This window comes from Ammospiza nelsoni, chromosome 8, assembly GCF_027579445.1.
Source record: "Ammospiza nelsoni isolate bAmmNel1 chromosome 8, bAmmNel1.pri, whole genome shotgun sequence".
NCBI lineage: Eukaryota > Metazoa > Chordata > Aves > Passeriformes > Passerellidae > Ammospiza > Ammospiza nelsoni.
In genome coordinates this window covers 28658758-28673248 of record NC_080640.1, presented here as the reverse complement: position 1 = coordinate 28673248, position 14491 = coordinate 28658758, and the positions used below count along the sequence as shown (strand labels likewise).

At 37.6% G+C, this 14491-nt stretch overlaps 1 protein-coding gene across 1 annotated transcript in view; it reads left to right on the top strand.

Moving 5' to 3' along the window:
- The window catches only part of CCDC6 (coiled-coil domain containing 6), a 48007-nt gene extending 33856 nt beyond the window's left edge, over nt 1-14151 (top strand). Inside the window, exons 6-9 of the mRNA XM_059476762.1 lie at nt 1872-2028; nt 5268-5368; nt 9054-9178; nt 11471-14151. Of these exons, the coding sequence (XP_059332745.1) occupies nt 1872-2028; nt 5268-5368; nt 9054-9178; nt 11471-11662 (575 nt within the window). The 3' untranslated portion in view covers nt 11663-14151. The remainder of the gene's footprint in view (nt 1-1871; nt 2029-5267; nt 5369-9053; nt 9179-11470) is intronic.
- Nucleotides 14152-14491: the final 340 nt, after the last annotated feature.

Sequence of the window (14491 nt, the reverse complement as noted above, 5' to 3'; positions counted from 1 at the left end):
CTTGCACTTTGCAGTGCCAGTCCTTCATTCCCTCCTGCTGAATCTGCAATTCCTGTCTGGGAGGCAGCACTTTTGCCTGGTTCTGAGTCAGTGGCGTTGCAGTGCAATTGGTGAGTGGGGAGATACCTCAGCACATGGCCAGAAAAATCTGGGCAAATGCAGAACAAGTCAGGATCAGCCCTCTCTGGCCAACCAGGCCAGCTGGAATATTTCAACCTCCATTTAGAAAAGGAGATTACTGAAGGCAGAAGTCTTCCTTCAGGACAGTGATGATGGATCAAGAGTGCTCTTTTGCAGAGACCTTGTGCACAAGTTTGTGGCATTAATAATTTGTGGCTGTTAAAAGAAGATAAGGACAGCTAATCTTTGTACTTGCAAATTCTGCACTGCAGCCTTCACCGACTGAAGTTCAGAACAAGAGCAAGGCCTTAGATTAAAAGTACTCTTTGTGCAAATCCAGCCTAATTAATTTCATTTCAAGTATCCCCTATTTTTTAAGTGGTTTCTTTTTGAACTACTGTGATTTAGAGTAAAAAATTGAAAGCACTAATGTCAAATTTACATTGAAAATAAGAGCTTGGTTTAAAAGGACTCTCTCCCTTTGTGAACAGGTTAAACAGAACTGCAATGCAAATAGCAGAGCTGGTAGGAATGGTGGATGGGCCAGCCTGCAAGCAGAAGATGAAACTGAAATGCAGTTTTCAGATTGGTGTTTGTAATACATGGTCATTAGAGAACCTCTAGTATTCTTCTTAAGTACTTAATGAAATCTGCTGATGAAATTCTGATACTTGTATTACATTTTTTATTTCTGAAACACTTCTAGGAACTGGTGTGGTATGATAATAGTGTTCAGGAAGTGGCACTTAAAGGCAATATTTCCACAGAAGAGAGATAAATCACATGTTGTTAATAGTTTGGGAGCAGGTCTCTAAAAGAGGAATATTCTTTACCTTGAAGGTTGTTGCATAAAGGAGTGATGACAAAGCATGATGAGTTGTTTTGGGTTTTCTTCATGTCAGGGATTTAACTGCAAGCTTGCTTAAATGCTGCAAAATCTCACAAAATACATTGTGTTTCTCATAAATCTTCATCACATATTGCATTTTATTTAAGTAATCTGTCAAAAAGCTTTGTAACTTTTCATAATTTGACTTTGTCACCTTAAATAATCTGTGGTACCAGACCATTTAAGTGATGTTTGCTGAACTTGTTTAGAACTGACAACTCAAATTGCCCCAAGTAGACCTCTTGTTGGCTTTTAATATTAAAATTGAATACAATTTTATTAGTAGTATTTTAATATTGGCAAATGTTCTGTTGCAAGTTTCTATGATAAGATGTGTAATTGAAAGAGTGCTGTAGAATATATATAAAGTAGCAATTTTAATACAAGTTTGAGTTTGGAGTTTCAGAACTTGTGTTGTGCTTCCTCCTTCAAAATGAAAGTATACCTTGAAAATAATTTCTTCAGTGTGTTGCAGGAAAATCTTGGTAAATGTGGAATAGCATTATTTTAATGGAGCAGGAATCAGTATTTTTTCTTAATGGTTTTAGTTATGTTTTCTTAATAAAATGTTTCTTTCTTTTCAAATTTATTTTAAAAAATACTTTTGGTTCATAGTAGTGAGTTTTGTTTGTTTTTCTTACATTTTATTTTCAAACTTGATGTCAAACAATAGTTTATTTTAATAGTTACTATTCTGAATTAGGCTTTGAACTAATGACTTAGAGGTGAAAATTTTCAGTGATCTATCCTGAGCATTTTCTACACCTTGATCTTGAAGTGTTGGAGTAAAATTAGGCACAACATACTTGGCTGCCTGAGAAATTGAATTTTAATCAACTTTTGACAAAACTATGAATTTCAGATTCAGAGAAGATGGCACAATACTTAGAGGAGGAGCGACATATGAGAGAAGAAAACTTGAGACTTCAAAGAAAGTTACAGAGGGAAATGGAACGTAGGGAAGCTCTCTGCAGACAACTGTCAGAAAGTGAATCCAGCTTAGAAATGGATGATGAAAGGTTTGTGTTCTTTTGGCCATCCAGATGTGTTGGACTTCTTTATCAGTATTTATACTACTTTTTGAATATTATGGAATAATTTTAGAAGTAACTTGTATATGGGTTTAATATGCATATCAAATTCCAGCATAGTCCAGGAATTGTATCAATGTTGTACAGAATTTGCATTAGTTTTAACAGTGAGTAAGAAAATATTTATATCTGAAGATTGTTTTGGGGTTTGATAATATATATTGAAATAAATACAGCTGTGAAGTTGAAAATCAGGATAATTTGATCACAACACTTTTGTTTTGCCCCCAGATTGGTAACTGTCAGGAGTTCTGTGAGATAGGGACAGCTTCTTTAGTGGGGCCTGATTTGTCCTTTGCAGAAAGTGAAATGTGCTCAGCCAAATACAAAGGGATACTGTCTAAAACCTTTGAGAGAGGAAGCATTTCCAGAACTGTTGGGTTGTCCTTGATGTCCAAACCATAACATCCTTGATTTTTTTTATCTTTTTTGCAAGCTGCTTTGCTTGCCTTGACCTTACAGATAGTCTTGAACCTTTCATGGTTTATATTGTGCTTTTTAGTGTTCTCTCATATCATAGAAACATGACTGTTATATCTTGAAAGAGGATTTTAAGTACATTTTGAATAAAACATTCTCAGTTCTTATCAAATGCTCATTATTTGGTTGTATTGTTGTATATTATTTTGGATTTATGGTAGTCCTTAAGAATAAATTTAAAAGTTACTTTGTGCTTTGTATTTTTTCTGATACTGAGAGATTTCTTTTTCCTCTTGGGTCCTTAATATATTTGTTATAAGATGTAATTTATCAGAAACAAAGTACCAGATATTTTGTGGTAAGGAGTACCCTTAAAGGTCAAAGTAGTGTGTTCATTCTGATGAAACACCAAGGCAACTTGACCTATATTGCATCTGGTATTAAGATGTAACAAATGCTATATAAATTTAATTGTTAGAAATAGGAGATTCTGAGGCTGGAATTTTTTCTTATTAGGCTTATCTTTTCTTCCACTATTTACAGTGTAATGGAAGTACAGTCAAAATCTAAATCTATGAGAATTACCAGGATTAATCCAAAATTGGAGGAGTACCTAATAATTTTTTTACTGCCCACTTGTAAGTAGTGGTAACCAGGAAGATGCAGGCAAATTTGATTAACTATTCTGTGCTTTTAAGAAATTGTCATGTTTGGGTTTTTTTGGTACTACAAAGGCCTGACAGAATAACTCCAAATCAGGTATTTGCAGTGTAAGTAATAGAAAGCAAAGTGAGGGACAAAGCAGGCATTAGTAGTTAGCCTGAGAAGACAAAATACTTGCAGGACTATGTACAATCAGGATTTTAAAATGTCAGTTTTTGTCAGTTTATATCTTCCTAAAAATGATGGTGGTGATGGGTCAGCTATCCATCTCTTTCAGTTGCATTCTGTTAGCTGATGATAATTAGCTTGTAATTAGCATTAATAATTAGCTGATGTAATTAGCATTATTGCTTGTAAATGGAGATCCTTTCCTGAATGTAAAGGACACAGCTCTCCCAAAGCCTCTTTCTCCAGACCAGCAATAGCTTTGTCTTAATCCTCCATCCTGTTCTTTGGAGTAGCAGGGTAGTGCCTGAAACTAGGACACATGTTAGTGGGCTGCTGCTGTTCCACATCACCTGAGGCAGGAAGTGGGATGACTTTGAGGAAACTCTGTTTGTGTAGAATGCAAGGGGATTAAATCAGAGATGCTGCCTTGCTGGAACTCACACACTGGTCTGCATTGGAGCCTGCTGTGTGTTGCAGAGGTAGCTTAGTTCAGTTTCACTGACCTTGCTACTAGTAGCTCTTTTAAAAATTTGTATATTTAATTAAACCCTAATTTATTAGTTTGTTAGTTTTCTGTTGTTCTCTATTGCAGCTACTTTTATTGCCAGGTCTACCCAAATTCAAACCAACTTTGGTATCACTAGAGTGTACTGCCTGTGCTAGGGCATGTGGCTTGTTAACTCTGAATGTCCTGGTTAAAAACCAGCAAGATGCAGTACCAAAATATGTTTCTAATAGTCTATGGACAGACCTCAAAGTAGTCATTGTGAGTTCCATCAAATAGGAGTAATTTTAATGCTGTTCCATGTTACTGTTTTTTTTTTTTTTTTATGATGGAGAAATAAGTGCATTTATTAAGAATTCCTGAGAACACACAGGTGGAAGAGGGGACAAGTAAGTCAAAGGGCTGTTAGGTAGCAAATTTGGCCTGCTGCTCTGCTGTGTCCAGTAAAGAAGCACAGCTGAATCTAGTAATAGAATCCCATGTGCAATGACTTACATCCACCTGGAGAAGGTGAGCAGGGGGGCATCTAATCTAGAGAGTGACTGAAAAATCTAAGTGTAGAGTGCCTAAGCAACTCAACCTGAGACTGCCAGCCTAGTGCTGTGGAGGTAAACTCCACAAAATCTCTTGAGGTAAAAACAGTGAGTCACAAGTAGGAGCAATTTGTGTTATTTTTATTCTTTCATATAGCACTTGATATCTGTGAAGAAGCTTCACTGTAGTCAGTGAATAAAGGACAAGTGATTATCACTAAAATTATTGCGGCTGGGGAAAAATGCCTTGCCTCACATTCTGATCTGTTCAGTTTATCATAGTTAAGTGTGGGATGTGTCTTGCAACACAGCCTGGAAGTACCTTTAGTGGGATGGTCCTGGGTTCAAAGTGTCTCTGTCCTCCAGTGGCAGAAGATGGGATGAGCAAATGTTTAAATGTTGGGACCAGAGGGATTCAAGTAGGAAACAGGACATGTTTTTAATGCTGTGGCTGATCAGCTGTTGGAATAAATTGTTAGTACTTTAATGATTTCTTCACCCTTTTTCACAATTTCAGATTAGTGCTGAATGCCTTTCTGGAAGATACACTCCAGCCAACCAAGCTTTTGAGTTCAATGTAGAAATGATGTGTGAAGTGCAAGAATGTAGAATGGGTCAGATTGGATGACATGGTTTACATCTCTGACCTTAATAGATACTATTTAATCATATGCAACTTACATGGTTTTAACTGCAAATGCCTAAGAGAAGTCCAGCTGTTTCCATGGAAAGTTAAGCCAGTGTCAGCAATGACAAGAGTTCCTGTCATGACTTCCTAATGTGATTCTTTTGGGAATTGAAAAAATCACAGTGAAACATTTAAAACATGGCACATTTGAAAAGGTTTGATCTAATTATTCTTTGCCTTTTTTTGTTAGATATTTTAATGAGATGTCTGCACAAGGATTAAGACCTCGCACTGTGTCCAGTCCTATCCCTTATACACCCTCACCAAGTTCTAGCAGACCTATATCACCTGGTAAATATTTAACCCAGTTTCTAAAATTATTGTATGCATCACATAGTAACGTGCCCTATTAATATATTTAGGTCAGTAGCCTTTCAAAGCTAGTTTGGAGAAAAATCCTGCATCATAAATGCAAGAATAGTTTTGCCTTAGGTGTCTTCTAGTACAGCATGTTCTTGGATGGTGACTAGATATTCTATATTTCAGATCTGTGGACAGATAATGAAAATCAGTTAAGTAGCTATCACTTGAACTTTATTTCTTTTTTGCTCTTTTTTTTTCTCTCTTGCTGTCTTTTTATTCCTCCTCCCTTCCCACACAAGTTGCTCAACAGGACACATAAATCAAATGGATTTCTAGAGTCTGATGAAGAACTACTAATGAGATTGATATTGTGCTCTGAATCAGAACTTCTTAGAGAAGTTTAATTTTAAACATGTTGGAAAAAAAGTCAATTTTCATTTCTCTTCAGTAGAGAAATGGCTTTTGTACTTCTGCTATTTTCTGTTATTAAACAATAACTGTAAAATTAATAATTCCTATCTCACATATTTTGTATAACTGAAGCAAACAAACATTTTATGAGTTTCTAATTACTGGATATATTTTAAGTCAAGAGAAATGCATTTGTGTTACTAATACATTTACTGACTGAAATTTAAAATCCCTTAAAATTGCACTTAGACATTGATTACAAGCTGTTGGCAGTGGGTATTACATGGTGCTCACAAACACCTTGTACATAAAGAAGTGCATTTGCATGCCTGGCTTTCCCACGTTCACCTCTAGAGCCTGCCAGGCAGATGGGATGTGCTCTGTGTTGACACAGGATGGGAATGAGACATTTTATTACACAGGTCTGCTAGAACATATAAATGTCTTTAGATCCTTGAATTTTCAAGGTTTCTCAAAGGACTATAAATAGTTTTCATCCAGGTGTTGCATGTGTGAAGACCAGCTATGGCCGTAAGCCATGTTATGGTGTTAGAGATGAGCAGTGTGACTGTGAGTTTTCAGAAGGTTTTTGCATTTCTGAAATGAGCCAAATGACCTGACTTCCAAGATGTCAAGGTGTGTTACCAAGAAAATGATTCACCTTTTCTCACCCCTTTCCTGTAACTGGGTGTACAGAAGTGTAGTTGTGCCAGAAGCTGCTCTGGAGGAACAGCTCCATTCATGGATCTCTGTGTGCAGCATTTATAGCAGTGTCCAGCTGTAGGTTGGATCTGCAGTCACACAGAAATTACAGCTCTGTGTGGGACAGATTACCTGCTAACTTACGTTATTTAGCAATGCTCCCTGTTTAGTGCTGATGTGCCAGTGCAGGAGAACTCTGTCAGTTTATTCCTACACTGAGACTGAAGTGCATTCCTTGTTCCCTGTGAACTTGATTTCCCATCAGTAGTTGATACAAGACTGAAAATTTTATCCCACAGACAGAGGATGCTGAAACACACTCTGAAGCACAGCTAAAATTATTATTTCTAACAGAGTTTAGGAGTTTGGAAATTTTGGTGTGGTAAATGTTCCAGGCCAGCTTGTCTGCGCAGGCAGCTGCATTAATCTCCTTTTCATCTGATAAATTAATATCAGCAGTTGGGAAGTGTCAGACTTCAGAAAAATAGAAGCTGCAGTTTGTTAGAGAACTAATGAGATCAATTGGGAATTTTGTAGAGCTGTCTGGGATAAATTAATGCAGTAATGGATGAAAACAAATAGGTTTTGAGAGTATTTTGTATCTAAAGTAGTACAGTAAGATGATGCCAGAAGTATCAGCACAGAATAATAAAGCAGCTGTATGTTGCATCAAGTATTTGTATGACTTGGCATATTTCATTTGGGAAATGACGTGCCCTGAATATGTGGAAGCAGAATTTGTAACCAGTTAGAAATGCTGTAATTTCATGTGGATAGCTGATTGAATGGATTGCATTCTGGCTTCTGAATCCCAGAGTCTTTTGAGCCTGTATGGCTTGGGATACTACTTTTGAAAATTCTTTGAAGCTGAGATACTGCTGAGATTTCTAGCACTGTGATATGTGCTAGAAATCTTCTAGAACTTTGAAGATAGTGTAATTACTACTATTCCTAGGCAGCTGGGGATTAGCTGTTCTAATTATCAGTTAGTCTTCATTGTAGTTACTGTTCTGTGCTTTGCTGCTAGATAGATGTGTGGGGCTGCAGAGATGAACTGTGCTGAATGTATGTGCACTGCTCTGGTTTTGTTTCTTTGGCTGCCATGTAGACTTGCATTTGTCGAGCTTGTGGAGCTGGATTATTCCAAAGCAGTTCAGAATTGCAATGTTACAAAGGTGGCTCTGTTTTGCCCATTATTTTTGGCCTCTTACCTCTGACTGGCTGCCTTGTCACCTCCATGAACATTGACTTGTTTCTATCCTTGTTGCTTACAAAAGCACTTAAATATAACACATGTGCTCTACAGATAATCAGATTTTGTAGTGAAAAGGCAGATTAATTTTGTTGTTACTCTGTAGAGGCAGGGATTCCATGGGAGTAATTTGCACCAGACGTACATTGACAATGTAACAGAATCAAACAGAATTGAAGGAAGCACAGGCAGTTTTATTTATATAACTTCATTATTGATCTGAGGCTTGTTCTGTTTTCTCATCCAGATTTTGCCTCATCTCTTGTAGTTAGAAACACACAGGTGCATGCAGACAGGGATGGTGCTGGGTGTTGCTGCAGGGACATTGTTGTGTATTGGTTTAGTGTTGAAGTGTGAAAACTGTTAAATCCAGTGTGGTGTTATAAAAGTTTAATAGGCCTTCAGAAATGTTTTCTGGTCATTATTCTCCAAAGCAGTTGTTTGAGTCTAATTGTAAACAGCTGAGAAAAGTCTTGTCTTCTTCCTTATGATATTTTTGTCAGAAAGCAGAAGGGAGCAAAAGGTTTTGGAAAATGTGCTCTTTTGAGAAACTCAAGCTGTTCAGAACTTTTTAGGTGTGAACTTCTAGCATTTGGCAGTTGCTGTTTCTGTTTTCCTTGGTTAAATAGACCTATACAGGAACTCTGCATTTTTATAATTGAGTTCTCACAAAAAGGAAATATTTGGATGAAAGAATTAGATACTGGGCTTTCTTTAATGTAGGTAAAACAAGTTGCAATTTTAAATGTCAGTTGCTAGCCTAGTCCAGCTAGTAACATTTCCCAGCGTGTTTTTATTTCCTTGTCCCAAAGGTCTTTAAAATGCTGAGGCAGAAGAGAAGGAAGCCTCAGTGCAGATCTGATGTGCCTTGGGGAAACCACCTACATCCAGTTTTTTTGTGGAACCTCATTGTGACCCAGTGCTAGATGGCTTCTCCAGGCACAACCTTTCTGCTTCTTCAGCCTGTATGTTGTTCAGGGAGCCATTTCCTCCATGGAGAGATGGAAATACTTAGGGACTAGAACTCAGTTACTATGGGAGTCTTACACCATTTATCTTAAGTGAAAAGTTATGTTTAACATTGTATAGTGTATGTTTGAAACATGTGATAGTATGCTACAGGAAAAGAAAATAAATTTGCATCACACTTCTCAGTACCAATTAGTGTTTTCTAGATGGCTAATCTGTAGCACTTAACAGTTTTTAGGCTATAATTGATTCAAAACCAAAAAACTTCTAAAAACCCTCACACTTTAGTTTGTAATATCAAACAAGAATGTTGATGTTACCTTGTTTTAACAATTTTAGGTCTGTCATATGCAAGTCACACAGTTGGTTTCACACCACCAACTTCACTGACTAGAGCTGGAATGTCTTACTACAATTCCCCAGGCCTTCATGTGCAACATATGGGACCATCCCATGGTATTACAGTAAGTATTGAAATTACTAAATACTTGTTACCAATATAGTTTGGTTTTTGGAAGTTATGATTGGTTGTCCTTAAGCTTTTTTACAAAACATTTTTGTAAATGTTTGTTTTTGTCTCCTTACTCCAAGACACTTATTGCTGCTTTCTTCAACCCTGATTTTCCTCTTCACCCCTCAGAAACTGATTCTTTTTGGAGAACCTTGTTTTCTGCAAAAGAATAGGATATATTATCATCTTAAGGACAGTAATAGGTATCATCTTATGGATCAGCAGGCAGGGTGTGAAAAGTGATGTTCTAAGCTACTAAGCCTATCCCAGGAAGTAAAAACATTGCTTTCATTTTTCTCCTAGTCTCCACCATCTGACGGATGAGTCATCTGAGGTTGCTTCAAGCTCAGGTTTTCTTCAGGATGACACACAATGCTACCATCATGTCACTGTAACAGGCAGTTAACTCTTATTTTCTATTGTCACTGGCAAAGAAGAAAGTTAATATAAACATTTGTTAGGGCAATTTCTCATATCTTTCAACGGAATTTATTTCCTTTTTACCTGCGATGTTTGCTGCATTTCTGCTTCATTGTGTTTCTTCTAAATATTTGTGGAGTTTAATGAGCAAAAAAAGCCTAAATATTAACCATATGGTAAAATACCTTCTCGTTGTTGTATCAAGACCATTTTGATTTTTCTCAGCAGGTATGGTAGTATGTAAATATTCATCAAGGTTTTGCTTATGCTTGTCATTCTCAGATGTGAAAACGTATTTTAATAGAATTTTTAGTACAATGCTAAAATATGGCTGCTTCTGGTTTAGGAGGGTGTGCAAAGGTAATTGTCAGAATTTCACTGAGCTAAGGTGGGTGGGAACGCTGCAGTGGTAGGTAGAACAGAAAGGAAGCTGGAGCTCAGCAGGAAAGAAGAATTCTGGTTGGGGCTCATGAGTTAGTCACAGGAAGATCTTTATGCTTCTGGAAAACATGGAAACTAATTTTATAAATGAGTTTGTCAAGGAACTTGCTCTGTTCAGTCTCTGAAATACTACTTTTTCTGAAACTCTAAATGAATTGAGTCACTGTGAGAAAGATCATCTTGAGGACAAAATACTAATTGTTCAGAGAAAGGTGTTGACAAACAGCTCATGGCTTTGTCTCAATACTGATACCAGGTCCCCTTATATGTATGCAAATGCAATAAATGATATTAAGTGTTTCAGAGGCATCAGTCAGTTTTCAAGAATCTCTTGGGTTTCACATATAATTTAAATCTATTGTACATAGTTGTGCAGAAAAATAGATACAATATATTTGATTTGACTAAACTTCAGTTTCATTCTTGACTCTTCATTTTTTTATTTCCATTACAAAATAAATTGGACTTTACATTTGGTAGTACATTTGATATAGAACTGTAATCATGCTTCTCCCCAGAGCTGACCACCTGTGGTTGATTAGTAATTATGGGTAGGTGGTTTGTCATGCCATGAGGTTGTTGATTAATGCTAACCAGATTGGTAAGTAATGAGCATTTTTGTTTCAAAAGTGCAGAAGTTAGTGTTGTGGAGTGTAATTTACATTTTTGCATTGCTGACATTAAAGATTATCCTTTCTCTCCTGCCCCTCAGATTGTAAAGATGAAGTGGGGTTTCAGTCTTTGTTTAAATGTACCACTTGTTGAAAATCTGTGGTTTCTGTTGAGGGGGTCTCTCTAACAACTGCTTCACTCCTGCAGCTCAAGGCATTGTAATATTTTTTTGTTCTCCGAAAAGCAATTTGTATTGTGCTTTGGTTTTGCTCCATTGTGTGGGCTAAGAGACTTTCAGAGAGCTGGAGATTGTGGGCAGACTCTGCTGCTCAGAGCTTTCCCACCCACGCTCAGGTACCACATCCTGGTACCCCAGTGCCAGCAGCGTGAAGTCAAGGCTTCCTCAGCACCTGCTGCTCGGGCAGGCACAGCTGGGAGGGGCTGTGCCTGCAGCGTCTCGTTTCTTTTTAGGTTGCTGGTCATCATGGGTAAACATATCTGCAGGACATGTCTTGGGTTCATTTCCTGCAAGCTGACAGGAAGGAATGCATGTTCCCTTTGATGTCAAGAGTACTTCCCCTTTCCTTTGCTACTCCATTTTCAGAAGAACGTTTATTTTATGTAAAAGTTGTATTGTGACTCCTGCAATGTTTTGAAAATTGTTCAGACTTCTTTGTGTGATTGTTTTTTTTTTCCTTTGCCAAGCTTAGAGGACTTGCACCTAACATTGCTCAGGAGTGTGTTAAACATGATTTCAATATTTGTTCTGCAGAGGCCTTCACCACGAAGAAGTAACAGCCCCGACAAATTTAAACGTCCCACTCCTCCTCCTTCTCCAAACACGCAGACCCCAGTGCAGCCACCTCCGCCTCCACCTCCGCCTCCCGTGCAAGCTCCGGGCCAGGGCGCGGCGTCGCAGGCAGCCAATTTCCAGCATTCAGTGCATCCCTCCTCTCAGCCTTAGTGCATGTGCTCTGCAGTCTCTATGTCAGAAGTGGACTCATAACACGGAGCAGTTTACTAAAAGCCAAAGGCTTACTTGGCATATTTGGATTTGACTTATTTGCACTGAGGTTATATAGGCTTCACTGTTAATTGTGTTGTAAACGTTTGTATAAAATGCAGCCAGTGTTGTGGGTCTACAACACTAACTTAACAAAGTTTTCCATCAGTGTTTACTTGAACTACATGTATGTCCATTCTCTGGCTGGAACATTTGCTACTCTGTTTGGTAATACGGCATTATGTCGTTTTGCTTGGCTCCAAAGCTTCATTTTCCTGGCTTTTAGGTTTGTAAAATTAAAGGGATACCTTTTTATATTTTTTCATGACAATTTGCAGAAAATGAAAGGCATGATGGGCTACGTGATAAATTCTGAAATATTACAGTGTTTACCAAGCTTATGGAAGATCAGCACTATGTTTCAGTCATTTATCAGCTTCTAGTGCAAAAGTGAGTCAGACACCCTAATCAGTGCCCAAGACACAAGCTCTCTGGTATTTCCTAGCAAATAAGCTTAATTCACAGAGGACACATCCATCCGTCTCCTGTTTAAAAGCACCTCAAACACATGGTACAGTCAGACCTTTACACTGAGGGAACTGGCTTGTTGGAGTCTGTGGAATGTACAATTTGTGGACCTTAAGAGTTGATGATGTCACTTGACATTTCTGCTAACCTGTAAGCTGCCCATACCGTGTGCCCTGTCACAGTGACTGCAGGGGAGTGTGGTCCTGCCCACAGGTTACTGAGAGCTGATTCAAGTGTGTGCTCTTGGATTTTTTTGCTGCAGAAGGCAATGTGATTGTAGAGAACAGCTGATGATAATTTCTTTCTTATTAAAATATAGTCATTGTGATTCCCCTGAAGCAAAGGTTGAACAGGTATTTTAAATGTTCAAAAGTCTGTTAGAAAACGAGATCATCCTAGAGGAATATATTGGCTTAACAGCCAAAACTTTGTATTGCTTGGTAGAAACAGAGTACAAGAAAGTAGCACAACATGGCACTAATGAATGCTTATTTAGCAGCCTAAGCCGGTACAATGTACAAAGAAATGTATTCCAAATACATTCTTTCCATTCATTTAGCACAAATAAATTGGTTTCACTTTGCAGTGGAACAAAGTGTCACTTCTTGATATTGACATCCTACTCGGTTACATTTTTCCTGAGGTTCCTGTTGAGTACTGGGGTTTATATGTTATTGATAATTTTAAATGGTTTACCTCATATATATGGATATGTGGGCCATGGAAAATGACAAGAGAATGTTTATTTTATGAGAATATGTATCTGGCTATAATCAGAGCAGAACATGAGTAATTTATCTTTTGTTTACAAAAGTTTGTTTGACATGCTTAATGCTTGATTAAGGACATTTTTAAGAAGGAAGTACAGCATTCTGGTAGTATACTAACACTTGTACATATAATGTCATGTTTGCCGCTCACCTCTTCAGTCAGAATTGCAAACTGAAAATCCTTATGAGAATAGTGCTCTAAATCAAAGTTGTAAGTTAAAATAATGTTGTAAAATGTTCCGCTTAAGGCAAAATTAGAATTTCTTCACCGTAGCTATGTAGTTTCAGCTCTGAGAGAATTTAGAGAAATGCATATATAGTCTATTACACTTCTTAAACCAATATGGGATCAAGTGCATTATCAAATTACATTACATTAATTATGGTAGTTACTCTCCAGTCAGACAATTCTCAAGATTGTGGCAGACCTAAAATTTGACCACTGCTTCCACCTGAAAATTATTGACCATAGTAGATGCTCAGCTTTCCATAGAGGAAACTCAGCTCTGAGCATTATAATTAATCAGAGCTGAATAAGTGATAGGATTGAATGGGAGAAGGTGACAGATAGTCAGAGGTGGGACTAAAGTCAAGACAGAATCAGCTTAGTTTGACGCTTGTCCTTTTGTAAACATAAGACGAAGAAAAAATATACTCTTTATAAGTAGGATTCCAGCTCAAGTATCCCAGAATTTGAAATGGTGCCCTCCTTTCTGAAGTGCTTTGAGATCCTTGGATGTATGGCTCTGTGGAGGGCAATCTCATGGTGGTGGTAGCACAAATGTGGGTGGAAAAGGAAGAGCCTTTGATAGTGTTTTAAGATCTCAAAATGGAAAATTGCCTAGTATAATTTACATTTGAAGCATATTCCAAAACTGAGTTTGTGTAACCCAAGTTCAGCTGCTGTTATAAAGTGTCTTAGTGAACTTTCCTTACTGTTCCAGTGGGACTGTTACCAGAAGAAAGTAAAGAACTGACAAATGTATACTAAACCTTGAAAGTGTAAAAAGGCACTAAATTGGCCTTATCGAACTAAGAAGGTTGAACAAACATTTGCTTGCAATCAGAAGTGTTAAACTCTATTTGTAGACTTTTTGAATAAGATGAGAAATTGTGCACAACCATCTCCTAATAAATGTAAATGGATTTTCAGTTTTCCTTGTGAATTATAGTCATGAATTATGATTCTGCAGCTGTGATTTTATCAGATCTGTAGACTGGAGAAACTCACCTGACAGTGAGGTCCAGCTCACTACGAGGGCTTAGGTGCTTTGTTTCTCTCAGAAGCACCTGGGTGATTTTCTGACATTCTTTTCATCACTAATGCCTCTCAGTTGCACACTGCATTGTCTCTAGCTGTGTAAGTCCACAGAAGCAATTTCTAGCTGTGTGGAGCATTTTGTGAGCATATCCCTTCACAGCTAAAGATTGCAAAAAATAAAATCTACTTTTCAGCTGTTTCAGCAGTGCTTTCCTCTCTGACAATCAAGCA